At 45.8% G+C, this 25,461-nt stretch overlaps 1 protein-coding gene across 3 annotated transcripts in view; it reads right to left on the bottom strand.

Moving 5' to 3' along the window:
• Positions 1-1,267: 1,267 nt before the first annotated feature.
• Positions 1,268-25,461, bottom strand: part of ankef1a (ankyrin repeat and EF-hand domain containing 1a) — a 67,730-nt gene continuing 43,536 nt past the window's right edge. For all 3 annotated transcript variants that reach the window (XM_070889853.1, XM_070889856.1, XM_070889854.1), the window contains 4 exons: positions 23,707-23,933; positions 18,406-18,593; positions 17,068-17,196; positions 1,268-2,294 (listed from right to left, as the gene is read on the bottom strand). In XM_070889853.1, the coding sequence (XP_070745954.1) occupies positions 2,136-2,294; positions 17,068-17,196; positions 18,406-18,593; positions 23,707-23,933 (703 nt within the window). In that variant the 3' untranslated portion in view covers positions 1,268-2,135. The remainder of the gene's footprint in view (positions 2,295-17,067; positions 17,197-18,405; positions 18,594-23,706; positions 23,934-25,461) is intronic.

The raw sequence follows: 25,461 nt of genomic DNA, 5'->3' as shown, positions 1-25,461 counted from the left end.
ACAGCTCAGGCTAAGGCTAACGGCCGTCCACAAAAAGAGCACTGACATTTTGGTGCTACCGTCTAAGTTACATAAGCGGAGCGGAGAATCTGTTGTGCAACGCACTGAGGTTCCAACCCCATATCCTATATATCATGGAGACCAGTTATTTTTACCTTTGAAAAAATGGCCCCTCCCCGCCTCCCACCCCCCACCCCCCCCCCCTTCCACCCCACCTCATCTTCACTACTTGCTGAAAGCCTTAACAATGGTTCCCCCACCACTAAAATCAATTTCTGGAAAGGCTTCTTTGGCCTCTCCATCACCTTCCGTGAACTTCAACTTCTTGAAAACTCCACTGCACACAACCTGGCCTGTACTAATTCCTGCTTTCTCATCCCCCCCATCTTCCTTGACATCTCTGCCCCCCAAATTCCCCCACAGCTTTATCTCTGAAACTTCCTCCCACCTTAACTCCCTTCCCAGGCCCCCCAATCCTTTGATTCTGCCCTTCTGTGATCCTCCACTCCCCCCGCCTCTGCCCCCCCCACCCCCACCTCCCGACTCTGCCGAATTTCCCATTTGTGGTAGAATCTTCAGCTGTTAGTGGGTTACCCTTTACCTTGAAAAAAATTGAAAAAGATCTCAAAATACTATACTAAATTAAAATATTACACATTTAAAGTGTTGTGACAAGTTCATAAATCGCGTGTCACTTTCCTGCTCTCTACTTCTCTAAATTCATAAATCGCGTGTCACTTTTCTGCTCTCTACTTCTCTAAATTCTTAAATCGTGTGTCACCCTCATGCTCTACTGCTTTCTCTGCCCTTAAATGCCTCTTCAAAATCCAATTTTTCAACCAAACATCTCAGTGCCTCTCCTAACACCCTCATAGTGGCTCAGCATTCACTGTTTTATTCTTCTATGAAGCACCTTGGGATGTTTTATGACTTTAAAGGCACTATATAAATGAAAAGCGGTGCCATTAAACCACGCCCAACTGTTTTGGGGAATGAAGCATTCACTTTCAGGTTGGTGGTTGAGACAGAAACTATGTCAACATTCAAGACTAGATTGGATAGGTGTATGAAGCAAAAGGGGGTTGAAGGCTTATGAGAACAGGGTGGGTGAATGCTCGCATGGAGAATAAACACCAATAGCAACTGATTGGGCCAATAGGCCTGTTTCTGTGTTGTAACTTCTATGTGATTCTACATTTCTATTTTCTGGCTCACTGCTTTATTGCTAAAGAATCTTCTTTAAGATATGAATGACTGCTTAAACAACTTAATCATTAGCAGAATAGATATCAAAAGTACTTTGTGGGCTAGAAATTGACCAGCCTTGCACCCATTTTTTGGGCGATATTTCTCCTTTTTTGACGGTAAAAGGTACTCACCTAAATTGGCCAAAGGTCCGCGCCAGCGGTTTTGAAATACTGTTGAAAAGTGGGCCGCCGTCGTGCAACACCAAAAAAAATGTGAACGCTTAAAATTGGCTGTTCAATGCACCCATAGTTAGGAAGGAAAAAAAAGCCCGAGAAACAGCGCTAAGTATGAAGACTTGCAAAAAAAAATAAGTTAAAGTTTTTAATTTTTAATTTTTTTTTCAGCGATTCGCTAGATAAGTGACTTGTGAATGTTTTGTGATATTTTTATTGTTTGCAATTTTTTTCGTGTGCTTTCCCTCTTCCCAGGGCCTGTCTTTTTAGTGGTGATCAGCCTCGGACTAAAGTTGTCGAGGACCGCGAATCCTTGTGCAACACCGATTTTTACCATCGGGCGCATTTTTTGGCCAATTTTATGCCTTTAAAAAATATCGGTATTTTTGGCGAAAAGGGCCGAAAAAATGCTGTTATCGCCAAAATTCAATTTCTAGCCCTGTAAGTTGTCAAAAATAGTGTACTTTTGTAGAAATTCTGTACTTTATTCATTAATATAGTAACACAAACTGAAACGGGATCACAGTTTTCAAAGTTTCTAATACCTTGTGGAATATTCCAATGAGATACTGAGAGTTTCACAAATCTTTTAAATGTATTTGGAAGTCCTTGTACCAAAAACCTATTCTGTTGCATCTGCCTTTTATTCACTCACTTTCCTCCAATTAACAGCATTTTTCCAAATGTCTGCAGCTGTTTTGTGTAAAGTCCTCCCTACTTGGCAACTTCACTTTTCAATTCGTCCAATTTCTTTTTGATGTTTTTCTTGAAAGGCATGAGGAAATCATTAAAATCCACTTCATAGGTGAATCTCTCCCGGTTTTCTACTCTCTTTTGGATTAGTTCTTCGGTTGTTGGTGGGTTACTCCATATCTTCAAAGAAATGGAAAATGCTCTTATATCATATGAAATTCAAATATTATATATTTATCGTGATGTTTGAACATTATAGTGCAAAACAAGTTCACAGTTCACTCTTCTTACTCTTTTTTAGAATAAAAGAAACAGAACATTTCAAGTTGCAGTGCATTTACCTTTTACACTGATGAAGATCACCCCTCTGCCTCTGCACCGAACGACTTCGCATCCTCGGTGATTTCAACCTCCATCTCAATTCACCCTGCTCTCTCTCTCCTCTGAGTTGACTAGCCTCCTATTCTCCCTTAATCTCTCCCTCCATGTAAACTCCCCAACCCATATTCACGGCCAGCCCCTCGACCTTGCCATCTCTCGTGACCTCGCTGCTCCCTTCGTGTCAATCGCTGATACGGCCATCCCTGACCACTTTCTCGTCCTTCCCGCATCCCCCCCCCCACCAACCCTACCTCCTTCTGTGTCTGCCCCGGAAAAAAATTCTCTCCCGACTACTGCACTTTACAACTGCACTTTTACACTCCCAACTGTCCAACAGACTTTGGCCCTCCATTCACCATGACATTTCTGCAACTACCGATCTGCTCAATCACACCCTCACCACCACCTTTGAAGCCCTAGTCCCTGTTAAAATAATTACTCTCTCTCGCCCTGGCCTCATAGCTAAAATTGGATAGGCTGGGGTTGTTTTCTTTGGAACAGAGGAGGCTGAGGGGAGACCTAATTGAGGTGTATAAAATTATGAGGGGCTTGGACAGAGTGGTAAGAGATAAGGTTGAAATAATATGGATAGAGCTAACTAATGATAAGGGTGGCAAATTATTAATTGGTAACCACTGTAAACTACCAGCACAAAATAAGCAAGCAAATAGGGGGCTATTTGGGCAGATATGGAGGACTAGAGATAATCGAATGTACTAATGTTTCCAGCAGAGTGGACAAGGGAGAACCAGTTGATGTGGTATATTTGGACTTTCAGAAGGCTTTCGACAAGGTCCCACACAAGAGATTAATGTGCAAAGTTAAAGCACAAGGGATTGGGGGTAGTGTGCTGACATGGATTGAGAACTGGTTGTCAGACAGGAAGCAAAGAGTAGGAGTAAATGGGTACTTTTCAGAATGGCAGGCAGTGACTAGTGGGGTACCGCAAGGTTCTGTGCTGGGGCCCCAGCTGTTTACACTGTACATTAATGATTTAGACGAGGGGATTAAATGTAGTATCTCCAAATTTGCGGATGACACTAAGTTGGGTGGCAGTGTGAGCTGCGAGGAGGATGCTATGAGGCTGCAGAGTGACTTGGATAGGTTAGGTGAGTGGGCAAATGCATGGCAGATGAAGTATAATGTGGATAAATGTGAGGTTATCCACTTTGGTGGTAAAAACAGAGAGACAGACTATTATCTGAATGGTGACAGATTAGGAAAAGGGGAGGTGCAACGAGACCTGGGTGTCATGGTACATCAGTCATTGAAGGCTGGCATGCAGGTACAGCAGGCGGTTAAGAAAGCAAATGGCATGTTGGCCTTCATAGCGAGGGGATTTGAGTACAGGGGCAGGGAGGTGTTGCTACAGTTGTACAGGGCCTTGGTGAGGCCACACCTGGAGTATTGTGTACAGTTTTGGTCTCCTAACTTGAGGAAGGACATTCTTGCTATTGAGGGAGTGCAGCGAAGATTCACCAGACTGATTCCCGGGATGGCGGGACTGACCTATCAAGAAAGACTGGATCAACTGGACTTGTATTCACTGGAGTTCAGAAGAATGAGAGGGGACCTCATAGAAACGCTTAAAATTCTGATGGGTTCAGACAGGTTAGATTCAGGAAGAATGTTCCCAATGTTGAGGAAGTCCAGAACCAGGGGTCACAGTCTAAGGATAAGGGGTAAGCCATTTAGGACCGAGATGAGGAGAAACTTCTTCACCCAGAGAGTGGTGAACCTGTGGAATTCTCTACCACAGAAAGTTGTTGAGGCCAATTCACTAAATATATTCAAAAAGGAGTTAGATGAAGTCCTTACTACTAGGGGAATCAAGGGGTATGGCGAGAAAGCAGGAATGGGGTACTGAAGTTGCATGTTCAGCCATGAACTCATTGAATGGCAGTGCAGGCTAGAAGGGCCGAATGGCCTACTCCTGCACCTATTTTCTATGTTTCTATGTTTCTAATCATGGGATACTTTCAACATCCCACAGGCTGAATGGTCAGATCAGGGACAATCTGAAGGGAGGACTGAGAACACAAACACATTCACTGAAGCAATCAGGACTAGTTTCCTCACACAATATGTGAGAGACAGATTATTACAGTGGAGGCTGTGTTGGATTTCGTGTTTAGCAATCCACCAGAGCTGGAGGTTGCTGAGCAACTGGGATCTGGTGATCATTAGCGTTAGATTTGATATTGTTGTCAAAAGCTGAAAACAATAATGGTGGTGGCACTGGACTTTGGAATGGCAGATTTTGGAGCTCACAAAGAGTCTTTGAGCAATTGTATTTGGAAAACCATATTTAAAAACAGAACACTGGAAGAAAACAGAATGTATTCAAGGCTAATGTACAGGATGAGGAAAGAAAGTTAGGGGAGGGTTTCAGCTATCAGCATAGTAGCAGCACAATTAGAAGTACATCTACAACGATCACGGGCATGGAAAGAAGACCTCTGGGTCTTTCCTGAGGCCCTCTCATTTAAATAATTATTCAGTGCTCCTGGAAAGATTGGGCTGTCACAGGTGGGGGAGACAGTGGTTGAAGGAAAGGGCGGGTGGAGAGTCTGGTTTGCAACACAACCCTTCCGCTGTCTGCGCTTGGTTTCTGCATGCTCTCAGCGGTGAGACTCGAGGTGCTCAGTGCCCTCCCATATGTTCTTCCTCCACTTAGGGCAGTCCTGGGCCAGGGATTCCCAGGTGCTGGTGGGGATGTTGCACTTAATCAAGGAGACTTTGAGGGTGTCCTTGAAACGATTCCTCTGCCCATCTGGGGCTCGCTTGCCGAGTAGGAGTTCCGAGTAGGGCTCTTGTTTTGGGAGTCTTATGTCGGGCATGCGGACGATGTAGAGTTAGAGCAGAGAACACCAGGCCAAACACTCAGCACGTGTTGAGATGGCAACAGAGGATTTGGCCAGAGGTACAGCTGCAGATTCTGAATGCTGGGATTGATGCCACCCAGGGCCTGTGTATAAAAGAATGCTACTTTTTGAACACTGACATTTTACTGAGTATGCAAAGTCCCCTGCAAGGTGTGATGGCTGGAATGGAGGAGCCCACTCTCTGTACCAGTGCTGTGTTGTTTGACCACTTCACAGAACTGCAGTCCATCTTTAATGTATGGCACCTCCAGAGGCATCTCTTAACACAGGTCCTACGCATCGCTTGGCTTCACTAAGGCACATCACAATTAATGTAATCGAGACTTTGGGCTCTCATGTGAGTTGGTTCTGTCTGCATTGACTGTGGTTAGATCGATTAAAATATGAGGGGGAATTTTAATACCCTGGTGTAAAGCCATCAGAACATGCAGGCAGATCGCCCAGAAGGTGCTGTGAGAGGCCATGTCCATTTAATGGCCGAGCTTCATTTAAATGTAGCAGGTGAACCTGCCCACCTGAAACAAGTCTCCAAAGGCACCTCGCTGGTTTCCAAACGGCAAATATTGGGCAACCGAGGGAAGGTGTGGGTGTGGTGGGGCGGGGATGGGTGGCAGGGGTGGGGGCGGGGAGCCTGAGGTAGCAGTGACTCAAATTTTCTCTGTGAAGCTCAAAGGAATACTCAATGCTCTTCGTGGCTCCACAAAGATCAGTCCTGTACTTACCTTTTGGGGTATCTGCTTCTGCTGCAACTGTTTCTACTGAGCTATGCTAATATGGCTTTGGAGTCCTACCTAAGTGTGAGGTGGGCATCTCAACCAGCGAGGAAAGCAGTGATGTAAAAAATACCATGGAGCAGAAACAGAGCGATAAGTGTACTGCTTTCATTTTAACTCCTGTTCTGCCCGGTTTGCACGAAGAGGAAGGAGTTAAAATCTCCCCTACAGTAACTTCAAAAAAGCTGCTCAAATAGCTCTGTCCTGTGTGATTGTTTCTAAAATCCTATCGTGTCTGATGACAGGCCTAACCTACAGGATTTCAAATTACCTACCATATTTCCTGGCCCCTCATAGTGAAATGAACTTCCTCCATGATATCCTTCATCCTCCATTTTACCAATGATCATCATCATCATAGGCAGTCCCTCGAAATCGAGGAAGACTTGCTTCCATTCTAAAAGTGAGATCTTAGGTGACTGAACAGTCCAATACGGGAATCACAGTCTCTGTCACAGGTGGGACAGACAGTCGTTGAAGGAAAGGGTGGGTGGGACTGGTTTGCCGCATGCTCCTTCAGCTGCCTGCGCTTGTTTTGTGCATGCTCTCGGCGACGAGACTCGAGGTGCTCAGTGCTCTCCCGGATGCTCTTCCTCCACTTAAGGAGGTCTTTGGCCAGGGACTCCCAGGTGTCAATTGCATTTTATCAAGGAGGCTTTAAGGGTGTCCTTCAAATGTTTTCTCTGCTCACCTTGGGCTCGCTTGCCGTGTAGGAGTTCCAAGTAGAGCGCTTGCTTTGGGAGTCTTGTGTCAGACATGTGAACAATGTGGCCCGCCTAACGGAGTTGGTTGAGTGTGGTCAGTGTTTCGATGCTGGGGATGTTGGCCTGATCGAGGACACTAATGTTGGTGCGTCTGTCCTCCCAGGGGATTTGCAGGATCTTGCGGAGACATCGTTGGTGGTATTTCTCCAGCAATTTGAGGTGTCTACTGTATATGGTCCACGTCTGTGAGCCATACAGGAGGGCAGGTATCACTACAGCCCTGTAGACCATGAGCTTGGTGGCAGATTTGAGGGCCTGATCTTCGAACACTCTTTTCCTCAGGTGGCCGAAGACTGCGCTGGCACACTGGAGGCGGTGTTGAACCTTGTCGTCGATGTCTGCCCTAACGGATAATAGGATCCCTAGGTATGGAAAGTAGTCCACGTTGTCCAGGGCCGCGTCGTGGATCTTGATGACTGGGGGGCAGTGCTGTGTGGTGGGGTCAGGATGGTGGAGGACCTTTGTCTTACGGCTGTTTAGTGTAAGGCCCATGCTTCCGTACGCCTCAGTGAAGATGATAACTAAAACTTGGAGTTCAGCCTCTGAATGTGCACAGACGCAAGCATCCTGTAGTTCGACGACAGAGGTTGGGACACCCAATGAGCACCTCTGATGGAAGCATCAGTTTTATGCTTGGGTTTGTGCTCCAGCTGTACCCGATAAACATGATCTAGTGTGATGTATTCACTTGTTCCCCACGTAAACGCACCTTACTATTTAGATCACCACTACAGATTACCCTGATGGATGGTTTGATATCCTGGATGAATGCACTTATCAGTATTGTTCCATTATCATCAAGTCGTTGTTATGTCCCATATGACCAACATCGAAAATCGCATGAAATTTTATTGTGATATCGAATTATATTTTGGTCAATGGAAAGAGGACATCTTTGTTGTTGGGTAGAGTGCAACAGAGTCAAAAACAGAGCTTGGATATGCTGGCTGCACAACATACTCGACAGGTCTGAGAGTACTACCTTTTGATATTTTTGTCTGAGGAATAGTGTTATGTATGTAAACCTTACCAGTGTTTAAGACTTGCCACCAGGGGGCACACCTGTTGGAGACCCAAGGGTCACCTGCACATCCCGGGCAAGCAGGTATAAAAGGTAGTCTACCATGCTGCTTTTTCACTCAGGAGTTACATTAAAGAGACCAAGGTCACAAAAGTGTGAGCTTACAGTATACAGTCATGTGGAATTATTCTGAACATAACAATTGGCGATGAGTAACAGATCACAAACTTTCACGCGGTTATGGCCGCCGTTGGTATTCTTGAGTGATTTATTGAGGATGATGATTGGTAAGCCTTCGTTGAGCGTCTTGACCAGTACTTCGTGGCCAACAAGCTGGATACAGAAGATACCGTGGTCAAGCGCAGGGCGATTCTCCTCACCGTTTGTGGGTCCATGATATTTAGCCTCGTCAAAAATCTGCTAGCACCGACGAAACCAACGGACAAGACCTATGCAGAGTTGTGCACGCTGGTTCGGGAACACCTCAAGCCGAAGGAGAGCATCTTAATGGTCAGGTATCGCTTTTACATGCACCATCGCTCCGAGGGCCAGAACGTGGTGAGCTATGTCGCCGACCTAAGATGCCTTGAGGGACCGTGCGTATTTGCTGGATTTTGGGGGGAAATGTTGCGGCACTTTTTCATGCTTTAAATCGGCCACGAGGTCATTGCAAACTGCTGTCTGCCGAATCCCTAGATCTGAGCAAGGCCATCATGATAGCCCAGGCTTTCATGTCCATGAACAACAACACTAAACAGATATCTTTGCAGCATCGAAGCTCAATGGCAAGTACTGTGCATAAAATAATGCCTTCAGCAGGCAGAACTGTACATGGCAGGGCCTACACGCCTGCAGAGGCCAGACCTAGGATGACTCAGTGTCCACTGTGGGGCATGAATGCAAATCCATTAACACCATGTTGGCGCTGCAGGGGCAATCATAGAGCCCATCAATGTCGATTCAAGCACTATGTGTGCAAGGGCTGTGGAACAATGGGGCACCCCCAGCGAATGTGCAGACGTACTGTGACTCACCACGTGGCAGAGTCAGCAGAAGATGACTGATTCGGCATGGATTACGCTGAACGAGTAAGAGAGGCAACTCAACCCGAGGCTGAAGAGGAAGTGTATGGGGTTCACACCTTCACCACCAAAAGCCCTCCGATAATGTTGAAAGTCAAATTAAACGGCATTCCAGTTTCCATGGAATTGGACACGGGGGCGAGTCAGTCAATTATGAGCCAGAAGGCTTTTGAGAAACTGTGGGGTAACAAGGCACAAAGGTCAAAACTAAGTCTGATTCACACAAAGCTGCACACTTACACCAAAGAGCTCATACTAGTCATTGGCAGTGCGGCAGTGACGGTATTATACGATGGAATTGTGCATGATTTATCACTATGGATTGTACCAGGTGATGGCCCAACGCTGTTCGGCAGAAGCTGGCTAGGAAAGATTCGATGGAACTGGGACGACATCATAGCACTGTCTTCGGTGGATGATGCCTCGTGCGCCCAAGTGCTAAACAAATTCCCGTCATTATTTGAGCCAGGCATCGGCAACTTCACAGGAGCCAAAGTGCAGATCCATCTAGTCCCTGATGCACGGCCTGTTCATCACAAGCCCCGAGCGGTTCCATATATGATGCGAGAGAAAGTCGAGATCGAGCTGGACAGACTTCAACGAGAGGGAATCATATCGCCAGTCGAGTTCAACGAGCGGGCCAGTCCAATTGTTGCGGTGTTGAAAAGTGATGGGATGGTCAGAATCCGCGGGGACTACAAGGTAACGATCAACCGAGTCTCGTTACAGGACCAGTACCCACCACATAAAGTGGATGACCTGTTCACAACACTAGCGGGGGGGGGGGAGGGGGGGGGGAGTCGTTCACCAAGCTGGGTCTAACCTCTGCTTACATGACACAGGAGCTGGATGAACCTTCGAAAAAATTTAAGTGCATCAACATGCACAAAGGACTGTTCATATACCAGAGATGCCCTTTTGGGATTCATAGAAACATAGAAAATAGGTGCAGGAGTAGGCCATACGGCCCTTCGAGCATGCACCACCCTTCAATAAGATCATGGCTGATCATTCCATCAGTACCCCTTTCCTGCTTTCTCTACATACCCCTTGATCCCTTTAGCCATAAGGGCCATATCTAACTCCCTCTTGAATATATCCAATGAACTGGCATCAACAACTCTGTGCAGTAGAGAATTCCACAGGTTAACAACTCTCTGATTGAAGAAGTTTCTCCTCATCTCAGTTCTAAATGGCCTACCCCTTATCCCAAGGCTGTGACCCCTGGTTCTGGACTTCCCCATCATCGGTAACATTCTTCCCGCATCTAACCTGTCCAGTCCCGTCAGGATCTTATAACTTTCTATGAGATCCCTTCTCATCCTTCTAAACTCCAGTGTATAAAGGCCCAGTTGATCTAGTCTCTCCTCATATGTCAGTCCCGCCATCCTGGGAATCAGTCTGGTGAACCTTCGCTGCACTCACTCAATAGCAAGAACGTCCTTCCTCAGATTAAGAGCCAAAACGGAACACAATATTCCAGGTGAGGCCTCACCAAGGCCCTGTACAACTGCAGTAAGACCTCCCTGCTCCTATACTCAAAACCCATAGCTATGAAGGCCAACATACCATTTGCCTTCTTCACCACCTGCTGTACCTGCATGCCAACTTTCAATGACTGATGAACCATGACACCCAGGTCTCGTTGCACCTCTTCCTTTCCTAATCTGCCGCCATTCAGATAATATTCTGCCTTCGTGTTTTTGCCCCCAAAGTGGATAACCTCACATTTATCCACATTATACTGCATCTGCCATGCATTTGCCCACTCACCTAACCTGTCCAAGTCACCCTGCAGCCTTTTAGCGTCCTCCTCACAGCTTACACCGCCACCCTGTTTAGTGTCATCTGCAAACGTGGAGATATTACACTCAATTCCTTCATCTAAATCATTAATGTATATTGTAAAGAGCTGGGGTCCCAGCACTCAGCCCTGCGGCACTCCACTAGTCACTGCCTGCCATTCTGAAAAGGACCTGTTTATCCCGACTCTCTGCTTCCTGTCTGCCAACCAGTTCTCTATCCACATCAGTACATTACCCCCAATACCATGTGCTTTGATTTTGCACACCAATCTCTTGTGTGGGACCTTGTCAAAAGCCTTTTGAAAGTCCAAATACACCACATCCACTGGTTCTCCCTTGTCCACTCTACTCATTACATCCTCAAAAAATTCCAGAAGATTTGTCAAGCATGATTTCACTTTCATAAATCCATGCTGAATTGGACCGTTCCTGTCACTGCTTTCCAAATGCGCTGCTATTTCATCTTTAATAATTGATTCCAACATTTTCCCCACTACTGATGTCAGGCTAACCGATCTATAATTAGCCGTTTTCTCTCTCCCTCCTTTTTTAAACAGTGTTGTTACATTAGCTACCCTCCAGTTCATAGGAACTGATCCAGAATCGATAGATTGTTGGAAAATGATCACCAATGCATCCACTATTTCTATTGCCACTTCCTTAAGTACTCAGGCCCTGGGGATTTATCGGCCTTCAATCCCATCAATTTCCCTAACATAATTTCCCGCTTTATAAGGATATTCTTCAGTTCCTCCTTCTCACTCGACCCTCGGTCCCCTAGTATTTCCGGAAGGTTATTTGTGTCTTCCTTTGTGAAAACAGAACCAAAGTATTTGTTCAACTGGTCCGCCATTTCTTTGTTCCCCATTATAAATTCACCTGAATCTGACTGCAAGGGACCTACATTTGTTTTCACTAATCTTTTTCTCTTCACACATCTATAGAAGCTTTTGCTGTCCGTTTTTATGTTCCCAGCAAGCTTCCTCTCATACTCTATTTTCCCCCTCCTAATTAAACCCTTTGTCCTCCTCTACTGTATTACAAAATTCTCCCAGTCCTCAGGTTTGCTGCTTTTTCTGGCCAATTTATATGCCTCTTCCTTGGATTTAATACTATCCTTAATTTCCCTTGTTAGCCACGGTTGAGCCACCTTCCCCATTTTATTTTTACTCCAGACTGGGATGTACAATTGTTGAAGTTCATCCATGTGATCTTTAAATGTTTGCCATTGCCTATCCACCGTCAACGCTTTAAGTATCACTCGCCAGTCTATTCTAGCCAATTCACGTCTCATACCATCGAAGTTACCTTTCCCCAAGTTCAGGACCATAGTCTCTGAATTAACTGTGTCACTCTCCATCTTAATGAAGAATTCTATCATATTATGGTCACTCTTCCCCCAAGGGGCCTCGCACAACAAGATTGTTAATTAGTCCTTTCTCATTACACATCACCCAGTCTAAGATGGTCAGTCCTCTAGTTGGTTCCTCGACATATTGGTCTAGAAAACCATCCCTAATACACTCCAGGAAATCCTCCTCCACCGCATTGCTACCAGTTTGGTTAGTCCAGTCAATATGTAGATTAAAGTTGCCCATGATAACTGTTGTACCTTTATTGCATGCATCCCTAATTTCATGTTTGATGCTGTCCCCATCCTCATTACTACTGTTTGGTGGTCTGTACACAACTCCCACTAGCATTTTCGGCCCTTTGGCATTCCGTAACTCCACCATAGAGATTCCACATCATCCAAGCTAATGTCCTTCCTTACTATTCGCTCGGCTGCGGCCATCTTCCAGAGGAACATGGAGAGTCTGCTGAAATCGGTTCCGCGCACCGTGGTGTTTCACGGCGACATCCTGGTTACTGGTCGCAACACCACCGAACACTTGCACAACCTGGGAGAGGTTCTAAAGCGATTGGACAGAGTGGGACTCAGGCTGAAACACTCCATGTGTTTTCCTGGTGCCAGAGGTCAAATTTTTGGGGGGAAAGATTGCGGCGGACGGCATCAGACCCATGGACTCCATAGTGGAGGCCATCAAGAATGCACCCAGACCACAGAATGTGACGGGGCTGCGCTCGTTCCTGGGACTCCTCAACTATTTTGGTAACTTTCTACCCGGGTTGAGCACTTTGCTGGAACCTTTGCATTTAATACTACGCAAGGGTGACCACTGGGTTTGCGGTAAATCTCAAGAGACAGCCTTTAATAATGCCAGATACCTGCTATGTTCTAACAAGTTACTTGTATTGTATGACCCGTGTAAACATTATGGGCCCAAGTTTCCACACGATAATAAAACGGGTGCCCCTCCGAGCTGGGCGCCCGTTTTTCGCGTCTAAAGCGCCTCCTCTCCCCCCCCCGCGACAAGAACGGGTGCCTCCCCCCCCCCCCGTGGGAAAGAACGGGTGCCTCCCCCCCCCCCCGTGGGAAAGAACGGGCGCCTCCCCCCCCCCCCCCGCGGGAAGAACGGGCGCCTCCCCCCCCCCGCGGGAAAGAACGGGCGCTTCCCTCCCCCCCGCGGGAAAGAATGGGCGCCTCCTCTCCCCTCCACTCCCCCCTACCCCCCCCGCGGGAAGAACGGGCGCCTCCCTCCCCCCCCCGCGGGAAGAACGGGCGCCTCCCTCCCCCCCCCGCGGGAAAGAACGGGCGCTTCCCTCCCCCCCGCGGGAAAGAATGGGCGCCTCCTCTCCCCTCCACCCCCCCTACCCCCCCCGCGGCAAGAACGGGCGCCTCCCCCCCCCCCCCGTGGGAAGGAACGGGCGCCTCCTCTCCCCCCCCCCCCCCGTGGGAAAGAACGGGCGCCTCCCCCCCCGCGGGAAGAACGGGCGCCTCACCCCCCCGCGGGAAAGAACGGGCGCCTCCTCTCCCCCCCCCCCCCCCCGCGGCAAGAACGGGCGCCTCCCCCCCCCCCGCGGGAAAGAACGGGCGCTTCCCTCCCCCCCGCGGGAAAGAATGGGCGCCTCCTCTCCCCTCCACCCCCCCCACCCCCCCCGCGGGAAGAACGGGCGCCTCCCCCCCCCCCGCGGGAAAGAACGGGCGCCTCCTCTTCCCCCCCCCCCGCGGCAAGAACGGGCGCCTCCCCCCCCCCCTTTGGGAAAGAACGGGCGCCTCCTTCCCCCCCGCAGGAAAGAATGGGCGCCTCCTCTCCCCTCCCCCCCGTGGGAAGAACGGACGCCTCAGGCTGACTGCAGAATTCTCCGTGCCTGAAGCACTTTCACACAGGTAGGAAGATGGTTTATTTAATCTTTTCTTTGCTTATAAATGTTTATTCAGGTTGGATTAATTTGTATAATATTTGTAGAAGTCTAAATAAGGATTTATTATAGAATTTAATGACTTCCCTTCCTCCCCCCCCACCTCGTTCTGGACGCCTAATTTGTAATCTGCGCCTGATTTTTTAATGTGTAGAACAGGTTTTTTCAGTTCTACAAAAATCTTCACTTGCTCCATTCTACTTTAGTTTGGAGTACGTTTTCACTGTGGAAACTTTGAAATCAGGTGTCAGTGGCCGGACACGCCCCCTTTTGAAGAAAAAATTCTGTTCCAAAGTAGAACTGTTCTACCTGACGAGAACTGCAGAAAAAAAAATGTGGAGAATTGCGATTTCTAAGATAGTTCGTTCTCCACCAGTTGCTCCTAAAAATCAGGCGCAAATCATGTGGAAACTTGGGCCCTTAGTACTAGCTTATGATGCATCTTCGTACGGGGTCGGTCGGGGACGGTGTTACAGCAAGCCAATGTATCAGGCAAACTGCAACCGGTTGCATATGCGTCCAGAAGTTTATCTAAGGCTGAAAGAGCTGATAGTATAGTTGAGAAAGGAGCATTAGCATGTGTATACGGGGTTAAGAAAATGCACCAATACCTATTTGGACTCCGATTTGAGCTCGAAACCATCACAAACCGCTCATTTTGCTGTTCTCAGAAAGCAAAGGTATTAACACCAACGCTTCGTCCCACATCCAGAGATGGGCACTAACATTGTCTGTGTATGACTATGTAATCCGCCACAGACCAGGCACTGAGAACTGTGCTGATGCCCTCAGTCGGCTACCATTGCCCACCACCGGGGTGGAAAAGGTGCAACCCGCAGACTTGCTTCTGGTAATGGATGCTTTTGACAGCGAGGGGTCACCCGGCACGGCTCGCCAGATCAGGACTTGGATTAGCCAGGACCCTGTGCTGTCACTAGTAAAAAGCTGCATCCTTAATAGGAGCTGGTCGGCTGTTCCCAGGGAAATGCAAGGCGAAATTAAGCCACAGTACCCACCCAGGCATAGTCATGATGAAGGCTATCGCCAGGTCGCACGTTTTACCGACGCAAGGATGAAATGTTTATCCATTTGGATTGTCTCCTATGGGGGAATCACATGGTTTTGCCAAAATAAGGCAGGGAAACATTTATACACGACCTACACAGTACCCACCCAGGCATAGTCATGATGAAGGCTATCGCCAGGTCGCACATTTGGTGGCCCGGCATTGGAGTCATGCGTACACTAATGTAACACTTGCTCACAGTTGAGCAATGCACCAAGGGAGGCCCCACTGAGGCCTCCAAACCGTGGTTCAGGGTCCACGTAGATTTTGCTGGCCCCTTTCTAGGAAAGATGTTCCTAGTAGCAGTGGATGTTTACTCTAAATGGATTGAATGTAATAATATCATCATGTACGTCCACTGCCACCATTGAAAACTTCCGGGCCATGTTCGCCACCCATGGTTTGCCCGACGTCCTTATTAGTGACACTGGACCATGTTTCACCAGCTCGGAATTCAACGAGTTCATGACCCGCAATGGCATCAAGCATGTCAGGTCTGCCCCGTTTAAGCCCACATCAAATGGTCAAGCGGAACGGGCAGTCCAAACCATCAAGCAGAGCTTGAAACGCGTGACGGACGGTTCCCTGCAGACCCGGTTATCTCGGGTTCTGCTCAGCTACTGGACGCGCCCCCACCCGCTTACTGGTGTTCCCCCTGCAGAATTGTTAATGAAGAGAGCACTCAAAACCAGGCTCTCCTTAGTCCACCTGGATCTCAATGATCATGTAGAAACCCGGCGTCACCAGCATAACGTGTTCCACGATCGTGTGGCTGTATCGTGTGACATTGAGGTTAATGACCCTGCGTTTGTTCTTAATTACGGTCATGGTCCCAAATAGGTTGCTGCCACTGTTTGAGCCAAGGAGGGGAATAGAGTGTTTGTTGTCAAACTTTTGAATGGACAAATGTGCAGAAAGCATTTGGATCAGACCAAACTGCGATTCACTGACAAACAAGAACAGTTTGAAGAGGACATTACCATCACTGATCCACCAACACACACCCAACCAGCAATCGACCTCGCTGTCAACCACAAGGATGAACCCACCATGCCCGACAGTCCGATCAGACCAGCTGCACTGCAGTGCAGCAAAGATCCATGCCAGGACTTCAACTCAGGCAATCAACCCGGGAACGTAGAGCCCCGGATCGCCTCAACTTGTAAATAACTTGTATCTAAGACTTTGGGGGGGGGGGAGTGATGTTATGTATGTAAACCTTACTAGTGTGTAAGACTTGCCACCAGGGCCATACCTGTTGGAGACCCAAGGGTCAGCTGCACATCCCGGGCAAGCCAGTATAAAAGGTAGTCTACCATGCTGCTTCCTCACTCTGGAGTTACATTAAAGAGACCAAGGTCACAACAGTTTGAGCTTACAGTATACAGTCTTGTGGAGTTATTCTGAACATAACAAATAGGGTTGAGTTCGGATTTGGCCTGGTCAAAAAGCAAATTCAAATTGACTTAAATCTTTCTGTTGATTTTAGTGGAACAGTTTGTGTAAGCATAAAACAGGATTTGTCTTTGCTTTTGTTTTTTAACCTGTATACATGTCATTCTTCCTCTAGAATGCAGACACCATGGCATGCTGACCTAACTAAATTCAAAGTGTTTTTACCAGCTTTTGGACCTTTGATGGTCTTAGCAGTTTTGTTAAAGAAAAAGGCTTGCATTTCTATAGCACCTTTCATGATCCCCGGATGTCCCACAGCGCTTTACAGCCAATGAACTACGTTTTGAATTGTAGTCACTGTTGCAATGTAGGAAACGCAGCAGCCAATTTTCACATAGCAAACTCCCACAAACAGCAATGTGATAATGACTGGATAAGTGATGTTGATTGAGGGATAAATATTGGCCAGGACAATATTGTTAAAGAAAAATGTTTCAGCAGAAGATCCTGTACTTACGTTTTTTGGTACAAAGGTAATATCAACTTTCTTTGGACCTCCACTATTTAATATTTCACTTTTCTTGGCTATGCTGTCCTTGGGAAGATCTTTCTTTGGTAGTCTTAGCTTGTGAGGCAGAACTGGAACCTGCCATTATTAGAAAAAAGTGTACTTGAGTAATGGTGAATATTTATTTTGAGTGGGAATTAATCTGTCAAAAAGCATCCAATAGTGAGTGTGCAGTGTCCCAGAATTCATTTATATGTCCATTTAAGGGTTTATTAGGACCAGTAAATCCACAGAATTAAGACATATCTGAGCAGTAGCAAAGAGCTACTGGTCTTCTTGTGCTTATGCAAAAGATCATCATGACTCATCTAGGCCTGCAGTACTTATAAGTTATGGAATTTTCATACTCTGAATTGCAATAACTAACTGAGCCCATTAGGTATCCAAAGCATATTTTATGAAAACATACTGGACTTAATATTCCAGTACGCTGTTTAACTTAAAACAATAAACTGCTGTAATATTTCTGCAGCGATATTTTTGTTATCATTGCAAGATTTATTTTCCTTGCCAATCAACCCCGTCCCCCTCCTCCCCACCACCCCCCCCCCCAAAAAGGTGTTGATTTCTTGCTGCGATTGGAAGGCCTATTCCCCAATCATGGGAACAATGCCCTGAAAATGCACTGTCGAATGCAGCGCTGACAATGAATTTAACGAGTCCAATTCATTAACATAACTAATTTCCGCCAGATTACAGTAGATGTGGTGAAGAAATAAATTTACCCTTCTATGTAACTGGATTGAGGCCTAGTTTTTGATGGTTCCGGTGGATTTTACTTTGGCAGGAGCTTGTTGAAATGGTCACGGAGTTTTCTGGGCCAGTCTAACCCAGCTTCAACAATGGAGGTTCAATGGTGAGCAGCATGGAACCTTGGAAGTGTAGAAATGGGAGACGCGAGGCCTGAATCATGGCCTGGAGCCCCAAAGACTTTGAGTTAAAAATTCTTTTACAGTTTTGTGACTGCAACCTCCTTACAAACTTGGAACTCCCACCCCGCTCTCCCACCTCCTCAAACCAAGCAGAGCCGTTAGATTTCTTGGCAGCTCGGGGCAGGCAGGAACCATAGTGGCGTGACCCCTGACCTCACATACTCCAGTTCAATGCTGGAAGGCATTGGCGAGCACAACCCCAGTCCAAGTGCCAGCATCAGATCTAGTGGAAATTCAGTGTTGTGATCTTCACTTGCACTCCTTATTTACCAATTAACAAAATAGGCTACTTTTTTTAGAGTAACTTGGACTATCAGAAATTCCCCAAGAGCAAGACATAAAAAGAGTTAGTTACCATCTCTGCAACAGAAGATCCAACTGCTGTAGTCTGGGGCCTTGAAGAAGCTGCGCTGCCTTTTTTTGCTCCTTTTCCTCCTTTGGCTTTCGGTTTGTCTTTTTTCGGAAGGGAATCCAGCTTTGTTTTGACCACTTCAATTATTCTTATATCTGCAAAGGCATTTGCAATGTCCAAAGCATTTTGCCCTAGTTTTAATGAAAAACAATATTACCATAACATTGTGTCACATTGTAAAATGTACCATGCATAAGAAACAGTGTCATCAGCTGGTATCAACCAAATTTCTCCCTTAACACCAAAGATAATTGAGCAAGAAGTCCAGAGCGTACTATGATTGCAGAAACAAAAAAGAAACAGTTTAAAAAATGGATCAATTTGCATAGGTCTCTAGGACAGGACGTCCTAAAACACTTCACAGCCAAAAAAGTATTTCTGAAGTGTAGACCAATGTAGACAAACACGGCAGATAATTTACACGGCAGCACCACAAACAGCAATGAGATACATTACGAATCAGTTTTTGGTGATGTTGGTTGAGGGATAAATATTGGCCGGGGCATTAGGAGAATACCCCTGCTCATCTTCAAATATTGATATGGGATTTTTTTTTTGCGTCCACTTAAGACTACAGATGAGGCCTCGATTGAACCGTTCATTCAAAGGGCGTCATTTCTGACAGTGCAGCAATCTCTCAGTACTTCTTCTTTCACTTGAGTGAGAAATTCCTGTTCATAGTAACTAGTTACAGTAGGTGTAGATGTTGTGAGCAGTTACATCAAAAGACTGCGTCGAGCAGAATTATCTGAGTTTATTTTTACACTAAATATTAGTTTAGAGACCCTAAAAACTAATTAAAATGGTGATGCCACTGATTATCCAAAACACAGGAGGCTGACAAAAAGCAGGAAACTATAAACCAGTTAGCCTAGCATCTGTGGTTGCGAAAATGTTGGAGTCCATTATTAAAAAAGCAGTAGCTGGACATTTGGAAAAGCAAAATTCGGTCAGGCAGAGTCAGCATGGATTTATGAAGGGGAAGTCATGTTTGACAAATTTGTTGGAATTCTTTGAGGATGTAATGAAGAGGGTGGATAAAGGGGGACCAGTGGATGTGGTGTATTTGGACTTGCAGAAGGCATTTGACAAGGTGCCACAAAAAAGGTTACTGCACAAGATAAAAGTTCATGGGGTTGGGGGTAATATATTAGCATGGATAGAGGATTGACTAACAAACAGAAAACAGAGAGTCGGGATAAATGGTTCATTCTTGGGTTGGCAACCAGTAACTAGCGGGGTGCCACATGAATCAGTGCTGGGATCCCAACTATTTACAATCTATATTAACAACTTGGAAGAAGGGACAGAGTGTAACGTAGCCAAGTTTGTTAACGATATAAAGATGGGAGGAATAGAAATGTGTGAGGACACACAAAATCTGCAAAAGGACATAGACAGGCTAAGTGAGTGGGCAAAAATTTGGCAGATGGAGTATAATGTTGGAAAGTGTGAGGTCATGCACTTTGGCAGAAAAAAAATCAAAGAGCAAGTTAATTTTACATGAAGATTGCGAAGTGCTGCAGTACAGCAGGACCTGGGGGTACTTGTGCACGAAACACAAAAGGATAGTATGCAGGTACAGCAAGTGATCAGGAAGGCCAATGGAATCTTGGCCTTTATTGCAAAGGGGATGGAGTATAAAAGCAGGGAAGTCTTGCTACAGTTATACAGGATATTGATGAGGTCATACCTGGAATACTGCATCCAGTTTTGGTTTCCATTTTTATGAAAGAATATACTTGCTTTGGAGGCAGTTCAGAGAAGATTCACTAGGTTGATTCCGGAGATGAGGGGTTGACTTATGAGGAAATGTTGAGTAGGTTGGGCCTCGACTCATTGGAATTCAGAAGATTGAGAGGTGATCTTATCGAAACATATAAGATTATGAGGGGGCTTGACAAGGTGGATGCAGAGAGAACATTTCCACTGATGGGGAGACTAGAACTAGGGGGCATAATCTTAGAAGAAGGGGCTGCCCATTTAAAACTGAGATGAGGAGAAATTTCTTCTCTCGGGGGTTGTGGATCTGTCGAATTTGATGCCTCAGTGAGCTGTAGAAGCTGGGACATTGAATAAATTTAAGACAGAGATAGACAGTTTCTTAACTGATAAGGGAATAAGGGGTTATGGGGAGCGGGCAGGAAAGTGGACCTGAGTCCATGATCGAATCAACCAAGATCATATTAAATGGCGGAGCAGGCTCGAGGGGCCGTGTGGCCTACTCCTGCTCCTATTTCTTAAGAACATAAGAAATAGGAACAGGAGTAGGCCATACGGCCCCTCAATCAATAAGATCATGGCTAATCTGATCATGGACTCAGCTCCACTTCCCTGCCCACTCCCCATAACCCCTTAACGTTTAAGAAACTGTCTATTTCTGTCTTAAATTTATTCAATGTCCCAGCTTCCACAGCTCTCTGAGGCAGCGAATTCCACAGATTCACAACCCTCTGAGAGAAGAAATTTCTCCTCATCTCTGTTTTAAATGGGCGGCCGCTTATTCTAAGATCGTGCTCTCTAGTTCTAGTCTCCCCCATCAGTGGAAACATCCTCTCTGCATTCTCCTTGTCAAGCCCCCTCATAATCTTATACATTTCGATAAGATCACCTCTCTTTTTTTCTGAACTCCAATGAGTAGAGGCCCAACCTACTCAACCTTTCCTCATGTCAACCCCCTCATTCCTGGAATAAACCTAGTGAACCTTCTCTGAACTGCCTGCAAAGCAAGTGTATCCTTTCATAAATATGGAAACCAAAACTGCACGCGGTATTCCAGGTGTGGCCTCACCAATACCTTATATAGCTGTAGCAAGACTTCCCTGCTTTTATATTCCAACCCCTTTGCAATAAAGGCCAAGGTACCATTGGCCTTCCTGATCACCTGCTGTACCCGCATACTATCCTTTTGTGTTTCATACACAAGTACCCTCAGGAGCCGCTGTACTGCAGCATTTTGCAATCTTACTCCATTTAAATAACTTGCTCTTTGATTCTTTCTGCCAAATTGCATGATCTCACACTTTCCAACATTATACTCCATCTGCCAAATTTTTGCTCACTTACTTAGCCTGTCTATGTCCTTTTGCAGATTTTTTGTGTCCTCCTCACACATTGCTTTTCCTCCCATCTTTGTATCATCAGCAAACTTGGTTACGTTACTCTCAGTCCCTTCTTCCAAGTCGTTAATATAGATTATAAATAGTTGGGGTCCCAGCACTGATCCCTGCGGCACCCCACTAGTTACCGGGTTGCCAACCAGAGAATGAACCAGTTATCCTGACTCTCTCTTCTCTATGTTCTTATGTAAAATGCATGTAAAAGCAATTAGTGCCCTTTCAATATACAATTCCCATTGTTATTGACTCTCCAGTTTGAAAATTTTCTATTTATATCCTCTAACTGTGTGCTCACTATTTAAATTTGGCGTAACTAGCTTGAGGGGCTGAATGGCCTACCCCTGTTCCTATGTTCCTACATTTATGTTATAATTTCCTTCGGTAGTTGAAGGAGTTAGACCAGATTCTCCAATTACAACAATTTCAAATCTCTCATAAATCGGCAGCTTTTGTTGTCATTTTTAATTTAGGACATTTTTAAACAAAGAGACTAAATGCTGAAAAGGCCTAGGAGCTGAAATATTGATGCCTAAAGAGGGAATATTGCTGCTGAGAAGTTGGAAATTGAGGGACAATCTGGATCCACCAAGTTTCTGCCTGGTTTAAATTCTGTCCCAAATTTCAGTCGGGGGAGTAAGCAGATCCTCCAGCTAACTCCCCGTGCCTAGGGGGTTGCCTGGTGGAGTTCTCCAGCTATCTCTGGATTTCAATTTGATATCTCATTTCAGACACTTCCAGTAGACATTCACACATGAGATGGTAGGAGAAACGGTCACAGTTTGCGCACAAGCTCCAAGTGCTGACAGAGCTTGGGATCCACATCATTTGCCACTGAGCACATAGTGCTGCAGGCACCACAAGAGCGCATTGCTGGCCCCATGGAAATAAAGGTTCTGCCTTTTTGAAATATTCAGGATGTTCTATTATCTTATCATTTGCTTTGTTGAGTCTCTTAACTTTCTGGAAGTATCACCAGTCAATTGTTATTCATTGTGTGTTTACCGAATCTTCACAATTTTATCTCAGACACAATGGAAATAAAAATGGGGCTAGATGTAAACATAGAAACATAGAAAATAGGTGCAGGAGTAGGCCATTCGGCCCTTCTAGCCTGCACCGCCATTCAATGAGTTCATGGCTGAACATGCAACTTCAGTACCCCATTCCTGCTTTCTTGCCATACCCCTTGATCCCCCTAGTAGTAAGGACTACATCTAACTCCTTTTTGAATATATTTAGTGAATTGGCCTCAACAACTTTCTGTGGTAGAGAATTCCACAGGTTCACCACTCTCTGGGTGAAGAAGTTTCTCCTCATCTCGGTCCTAAATGGCTTACCCCTTATCCTTAGACTGTGACCCCTGGTTCTGGACTTCCCCAACATTGGGAACATTCTTCCTGCATCTAACCTGTCTGAACCCATCAGAATTTTAAACGTTTCTATGAGGTCCCCTCTCATTCTTCTGAACTCCAGTGAATACAAGCCCAGTTGATCCAGTCTTTCTTGATAGGTCAGTCCCGCCATCCCGGGAATCAGTCTGGTGAATTTTCGCTGCACTCCCTCAATAGCAAGAATGTCCTTCCTCAAGTTAGGAGACCAAAACTGTACACAATACTCCAGGTGTGGCCTCACCAAGGCCCTGTACAACTGTAGCAACACCTCCCTGCCCCTGTATTCAAATCCCCTCGCTATGAAGGCCAACATGCCATTTGCTTTCTTAACCGCCTGCTGTACCTGCATGCCAACCTTCAATACTGATGTACCATGACACCCAGGTCTCGTTGCACCTCCCCTTTTCCTAATCTGTCACCATTCAGATAATAGTCTGTCTCTCTGTTTTTACCACCAAAGTGGTTAGCCTCACATTTATCCACATTATACTTCATCTGCCATGCATTTGCCCACTCACCTAACCTATCCAAGTCACTCTGCAGCCTCATAGCATCCTCCTCGCAGCTCACACTGCCACCCAACTTAGTGTCAAAACGCAGTGCCGACTCACTATCGCCCAGAATTACACTGTCGCTCAAAGTCAAAATCTGCCCCAAGTTCTTCTCACCGCACATATTTACTTTCAACTTTGGCTTATAATGTTTGTAATTCATGTCACACAGTTCTAGCATACCTTTATTGTTCTCCATATCAACACGAGCACCATGGTTGATCAGATATGTTACACAGTCCAGTCTGCAGCTTTCTATTGCCCTCATTAAAGGTGTGGCTCCATTTATGGAAACTGCATTTATCAATGCACCAGCCTTCAGTAGCAATTCCACAATGTCCCGCTGTCCTGAATGGCATGCATGGTGAAGGGGTGTCCATAATAAATTATCATATGCATTTACATTAGCCCTAGAAATACATAAAACATTACAATATAGCCATATTGGTTATGATTGGTTTCTAATGGAGCTATTCACTTAATTTGTCAGTGCTTATTCTAAGTGGTAATATTTAACCAGGGGTTGATTATGCTCTCTTGGCTACCTCAAAGGAAAATAATGTGCAATGTAACACCACTTTGAGGAATATTGTTGTAATAATATGAGTGATTTTCATGAAAAATCTTTGTTAAAAAAATAACCAAGTAGTACTGCACATCTTATATATGATATACTATCTATTCAAGTACAGAGTACTACAATACAAAGCCAATATTTTCTTAATCCAGAGTTATCTGATATTATTAAACAACCAAAACATGATCAAACAATGATAAGTAAGACAAAGAAATTTAAAACAAATCCCTATCATTAAGCCTTCAGATTTAAGCCTCATTAACTACTCCCTGAATATTCTAGACTTAAGAGCTGATAAAACCCAAAAATGTCAAATAGAATAGAATCAAAGAATCATAGAAGCTTACGGCACAGGAGGAGACCACTCGGCTCATTGTGTCCATGCCGACCATAAAAGTGCTAGCCAGGTTAATCCTACTTTCCAGCTCTTGGTCCGTAATAGCACTTAAAGTGCACATCCAAATTACTTTCGAAACGGAGTGATTATTTGCACTGCTTTTTCTGCGCATGCGCACCCATTTGGTACCGCACATGCACATGCGATGTGGTCGCACATGCGGGGTACCCAACAGTGCAGCAGCTGTGGCCTGCACCGTCACACTTTCCTCGGCTCCGTGCAAAGGTCAGGGGATTGAAGGAGTTAAAAGAGAGGGGATCGTATGCGGTGAGAGAGAAAATACCGGATCAAAAGAGGCGAGAGGAGAGCGATCAAAGAGGGGAAAATGGGAGAGGGGATCAAAGGGGGAAAGGAGAGGAGTTCAGAGGGGGGTGAGGAGGGCAGGAACTTGGGGGTGGGGGAGGGGAAGAGCACGGAGAGAACAATGGGGATGGGGGATGTCATGTATTCAACCAGCATTGTAACCCATGTATAAACTGACCTAAGTTGTACACGTGAGAACACTGACCACTAGGTGGGAGACACTCCTAACCTGGACCTTCAGGTATAAAAGGGGAAGCTCCACCCACCTTCATCACTTGAGTGCTAAGGAATAAAGGACAGGTCACAGACTGACCTTCTCTCAAGCATGGGCCTCGTGTGCATTTATACTGTGTAGTAAGGACTTATCAATGGCGACAAGAAACTGGGATTTAAACCACGCGAGCATGGCCACTAGCAGAACAGACGAGAGGTACTGTGTTAAGGAATGGTTGGGACAGAGATTCAACATTGTTAAAGCAGCACACAGTTCTCCAGGCAGACAAGGGCAGTCAGGCATGCCCCAACATGTAGTCGAACCCAGAGGGGGAGTTCGACAGAGACAATGGCAAGCTGAACAGCGATTCACGCCATTGCAAGGGACAATGCGGCCAGTAATGGGGCCATCAACACCTGTTAATGGTGCACTCAAGGACAATAACAG

The sequence above is a fragment of the Pristiophorus japonicus genome, chromosome 9 (genome assembly GCF_044704955.1).
Source record: "Pristiophorus japonicus isolate sPriJap1 chromosome 9, sPriJap1.hap1, whole genome shotgun sequence".
Lineage (NCBI taxonomy): Eukaryota > Metazoa > Chordata > Chondrichthyes > Pristiophoridae > Pristiophorus > Pristiophorus japonicus.
Note: the sequence above shows the minus strand (reverse complement) of the source record. Positions and strands in the feature narration are given on the sequence as shown.